The 5134-nt window shown below is 41.0% G+C and overlaps 1 protein-coding gene across 1 annotated transcript in view; it reads right to left on the bottom strand.

Moving 5' to 3' along the window:
• The window catches only part of LOC109915108 (receptor-type tyrosine-protein phosphatase alpha), an 8130-nt gene extending 3213 nt beyond the window's left edge, over positions 1–4917 (bottom strand). The window contains exons 1-2 of the mRNA XM_048593523.1: positions 4741–4917; positions 3611–3746 (exon numbers count right to left, since the gene is read on the bottom strand). Of these exons, the coding sequence (XP_048449480.1) occupies positions 3611–3746; positions 4741–4814 (210 nt within the window). The 5' untranslated portion in view covers positions 4815–4917. The remainder of the gene's footprint in view (positions 1–3610; positions 3747–4740) is intronic.
• Positions 4918–5134: the final 217 nt, after the last annotated feature.

Genomic DNA, 5134 nt, shown 5'->3' with positions numbered 1-5134 from the left:
ACATCGGGGAAACCAAGCGGAGACTCGGGGACCGCTTTGCAGAACACCTACGCTCGGTTCGCAACAAACAACTGCACCTCCCAGTCGCGAACCATTTCAACTCCCCCTCCCATTCCTCAGACGACATGTCCATCCTGGGCCTCCTGCAGTGCCACAACGATGCCACCCGAAGGTTGCAGGAACAGCAACTCATATTCCGCTTGGGAACCCTGCAACCCAATGGTATCAATGTGGATTTCACAAGTTTCAAAATCTCCCCTCCCCCCACCGCATCCCAAAACCAGTCCAACTCGTCCCTGCCTCCCTAACCTGTTCTTCCTCCCACCTATCCCCTCCTCCCACCCCAAGCCGCACCTCCATCTCCTACCGACCAACCTCATCCCGCCCCCTTGACCTGTCCGTCCTCCCTGGACTGACCTATCCCCTTCCTAACTCCCTACCTACACTCACCTTTCCTGGCCCCATCCCCGCCTCTTCGACCTGTTTGTTTCCTCTCCACCTATCCTCTCCTCTATCCCTCTTCTATCCGCCTCCCACTCTCTCCCTATTTATTTCAAAACCCCCTTCCCCTCCCCCTTTTCTGATGAAGGGTCTAGGCCCGAAACGTCAGCCTCTCTGCTCCTATGATGCTGCTTGGCCTGCTGTGTTCATCCAGCCCTGCACCTTGTTGTCTCATGTCCACCCAGGAATTCTGTCACATGACTGAAATTTTTTGCCTTTTTGAAGAGTTTTAATTGTAACAGGTCTGAACTCTCTTCTGAGGCTGCTGTTAACGTCAGAACAGACAGCAAGCAGCACCAGGCTGAGCTAAAGCCTGACTCTAGTTCCGAACTAATTTCATCTGAAAGGTGACGAATTTCCCGTCTTCAAGAATGATATTGCCGCATTGTCAACACTCTGTGTGCGTGTAAAACATATCCCTCAGGACTGAATGGTTGAATATATCAATCTTTTGTTTTAACGTTACAGAGAGTTTGCTACAGATCATTTAAACATTGGGTTTCATGAACAGAAGGATTAGGGGAACATATTGTGGCGTATTTTGAAAGGAAAAATCTAAATAAAAACATTGAAAATCACATCTTTTACAGAGAGAAGAGGATCACCATAAAATAATTCATCTCTGCCTCCTGTCTGTGACACATTCTGTTAAATTCTCAGCTCTGTTGACACAGCAAGAGAGTAAGTAGACGGTATGTGCTTCCCCACTAACAAAGATGGGCAGAAAAAAGCATGATTTGTCCAAAAAGAAGCCTCAATCGGCCTTTGTGCATAATTCCTATTGCCTTGTTTGGGATAATGAAAGTTAAGAGCTTTCAATTACAATAAATGGATAGTTCAGAAAGAGTTTTTTTCAAAACATGAAAGATTGGAGGAAGATGATGATTTCTTAAGAATAAGTCACACAAGGCTTACTACATAAATTTAGGAATAGTCTAAAAGCGGAAGTTAACAAGTATGGATTGAGAACTGGTTGAACAACAAAGAACATAGTATCAGAATTCCTAAGTGCTCCTTCGATTGGTAAAGGATTGTAACTAATGTACAATCAAGTGTGGATCTATTTTTATTCTCTAAGTAGGCAGATAATTTAGTTTGGACATAAAGGAGAAATATATCAAAATTACATAAAGACAGAAGTAGGAGCAAATGATAGAGCACAGTAAAATACCTAAGCAGGACATGGACAGAGTTAGAACTGGATAGAATAGACAAGGCACAAATAAAAGGTAGAGAAGAGTGACAAAATGTATCTTGGAAGAAGTGTGGACAAACAATCAATGGAAAGGCACTGAAGGGTTTCACGTGAGCTATAAATCAAGGGTTTAAATGCATAATTCTTTGAAAGTTTGAAGCAGGTAAGATAAAGTAATATTTTGAAAATACTAACATAGGCTAGAGGAACATACAGTAATCAACAGATTTGTATAAAGCCACAGAGCATCGTGTGCAGTTTTAGGCACCTTACAGAAACCACATTATTCACACAGTACTGGTGGAATTCATAATTATTATAGGAGTGCTCTTCAGATGACAGATTAAAGCAGGATATTGTTTGTTTGATGTAGAGTTTCTGCTAAACATTAAAGACCCTGTAGCATGACTTGAAGATAAGGCAAGATGTTTTGACAAATTTTGCTTAAAACACCCTTTCAACTGCTACGAACAAAATAGTTGCCCCATTCACTTAATAACAGTCACTGCACTTTAATTGTACGGGAATTGCTTTGGGATATTTCTGGGAGACCTACAAAGACATAAGCAAGATTTTGCCGAAACAGTGAAGGTTCCTTTGGGTGGTTTCAGGTTTACTGGTCTAGCCAGTGGCAACTCAGGACTTCTTTTATAACATTGTTAGGAGCAGGAGTGTAACATCAACTGAAAATGACAGGTTCTTCTGATCTGCCAGTCAACCGATAGGGCTGGAAACTGCAGAATCACAGTGACCCAACAGAGTGGTGGGCATCGAGGCATCAAGGAGAATGCGAGGGAAGTTCAAAATTGAAGTAATCTTGGAAGGCTGAGTATTATGGGCATTGTTCTATTTAAGTGGCCCAAGTCTCCACTGAATAGTCCACCACTCTTGTCAAAAACCTTTTGCCTCAGATGGACCCTTAAGAAGCTGCCTCCATGCAGCTTGCGGTCTCCCCAAGCAGTATGGGATTCCTCTACAATTGAAAAAATGCAAACTAACGAAGTGTCTGGGAAAATTGTATTCAAGTTTGTTGCCTTGTCTCCGTTTGATGGGCAGCTGAGCCACTGAAAAACTTCCATAGCAGTCATGTGAAAAAGTAAAAGTTGCCACAGTCTCAATAGATACAGAGAGAGAGACAGAGAGAGCGAGCTGAGATTGAATTAAATTCAAGGGTCACCATGCCTCAGGTAAAGGCAAAGGCAAGATTGATATGGCCAGGTCTTCATGGTGACATCAGCCATTGCAAGGACTGACCCCTTGCTGTTGTCATCATTCCACATTGCAAACCAACCATCCAGCCAAATGAACTGATTATACCCCCATAGAATGCAGCTACAGTAGGAGTGTACCAATCCCTTTGACTTGAGTCCTGCCACTGAGGGATTGCTAAAATTATGTCTTGGAAGTAATCTTTCATCACTCACATTTGAGAAGTTTCTTACATTAACTTAAATTCTACAATTTAATTGTTCGAAATATTGCTACAGCACAATGCCTGAGGGGCAACAGCAATAAAAACCTTCAAAAGTACACTGGACTTGTGCGCATTTCAATTTAATTTGACCTCCAGATAGATGTACTAGCCCATTGCAATCAAGTTCAGCTTTGAATTTGCAATAACATTTGCCATATAATGAAGCAGAGGTGTATAAGTCTATGTTGTTCTTTAACTGCTCATTAGCAATTGGTCTCTCATGATTATGAACACTGAAGCATTCGGAAGGTACTAACAAAACTGGCAGATCTTATGCCACCAATAAACAGCCACTAATAAAGGGTGATTACATAAGTACCAAAATTTAAGCTGATAATTTCTGCAGTTTAGAACACTTTGGTATTAAAATGTCTTCAATGTGCTTTCAGTGTCTCAGTTTGAGCCAAGCAGCACCGAAAATATCTGTTCATGGTACTCACCAGTGTCTGGACCATGTGGGGCCTCTGTAACCGTAGACTCTTTACCGTCTGAAACACATCCAAGATGCCCTCAGCTTTTACTCTTTCCAAGACAGTACTCAGGGCACAGAATGTACCTGTCCTTCCAGCACCAGCACTGTAAGTACATGTCAGTATGATAAAAGCAGACTTGGAAAGACACAACAGAAATATAAAAATAAGGAAAACAATATATGACTTTAAAACTTTAAATTACTGTGCAAGCTCTGGTTTAGTTGTCTCTGCACTCTAATCCTACTGAAGAGAAGGCTACACTCTTGACTTTCCCTGCATCTTCATGCTGAATAAATTAGAAATGATGTCTTCTTCTATTTGTAACTTCTGGTCTTACTTATGTGTTTTGTTTGTCTTCTCTAGTTCTCTCCTCTTACATTTTGCATACTTTACTCTTTATCCTCTTTCACTTTTCTGTCACTTTACCCGATGGGTTGAGTGGCCTCTTTCCGCATTGTATGGATTCTTTGATTCTTTCGTTCCACTCAGGTTAGATTTGGTTAGTGACACAACAATGGCTGTAGGTTGCATGTGAGGCAGTGGTGCAAAGACAATTATGCCCTAAGCAGATCTCTTCTCATTCTTTTCTCCATTCACTTGTGCCCATTACCTATTACCTCATGTCTATCATCGCCAAAAAACCCTTTTGGCGTTTGATTTCTTTATGGAACTTGTTCCCTTCACAACTTTAATCCTCTATTCAATAAGTTCACTTCCTCACCCTCAGGGCAGAAGCAGCTATTCCCACCCTGCATCAGTTTTCCTCCCCCCTAGCTTTCAAGGTAAAACAGCTTTATTTCCTTAAAAACTCCAAACTAAAATATATTGAATTTGAAAGTGGAAAGAACTCTCTAATTGATCATTTGTGTCTTTCTCCTCCCAGTCATCTCAAATATGTCAAAATTAGAATTGGTGTGTTTCAGGCAGAAGCAATAATGTTGCTGCATTATATTAAGCAACATAAACTCAAACAGGGCAAAATCTTGTGTTTTGGTATTCAGGCACACACTTAGAATTCTCAGTATAGTCACAAAGTCTCTCGTTATTTGACTGAAAAATATTGCCTGTACCACACTGTTGAGCAGTTTGTGGCTTACCTGCAATGCACTGTGATTGGGTGGTTTCCTGACTGCTGCTGCTGTTTCTGAACTGCTGCAATCAGGTTGATCATCCCTTTCCCATCAGCAGGAATTCCCACCTCAGGCCAGCCATGAAAATGGAACTGCCTGATCTGTCGAACTTTGTTCTCCTTGAAGAAAAATGTAAATTACACTACAAATAAATCTGTCATATTTGTATTAATTAGAATCCTCAACAAAAATAATCTCCATTCAGGTCCTTTTGCTGAAATTTTAACAGATGAATATCCAAAAATGCAAAAAGCAAAAAAAGAAAAATTTTGGCCATATCAGGAAATGCATCATCTACAGGCCAGAATTCGCTTAAGTGTGGCAGACTTTGGCATTTATGCATGTTGGGGTTTTAAAATAT

This window comes from Rhincodon typus, unplaced genomic scaffold (assembly GCF_021869965.1).
Source record: "Rhincodon typus isolate 14 unplaced genomic scaffold, sRhiTyp1.1 hic_rhity00003013, whole genome shotgun sequence".
NCBI lineage: Eukaryota > Metazoa > Chordata > Chondrichthyes > Orectolobiformes > Rhincodontidae > Rhincodon > Rhincodon typus.
Note: the sequence above shows the minus strand (reverse complement) of the source record. Positions and strands in the feature narration are given on the sequence as shown.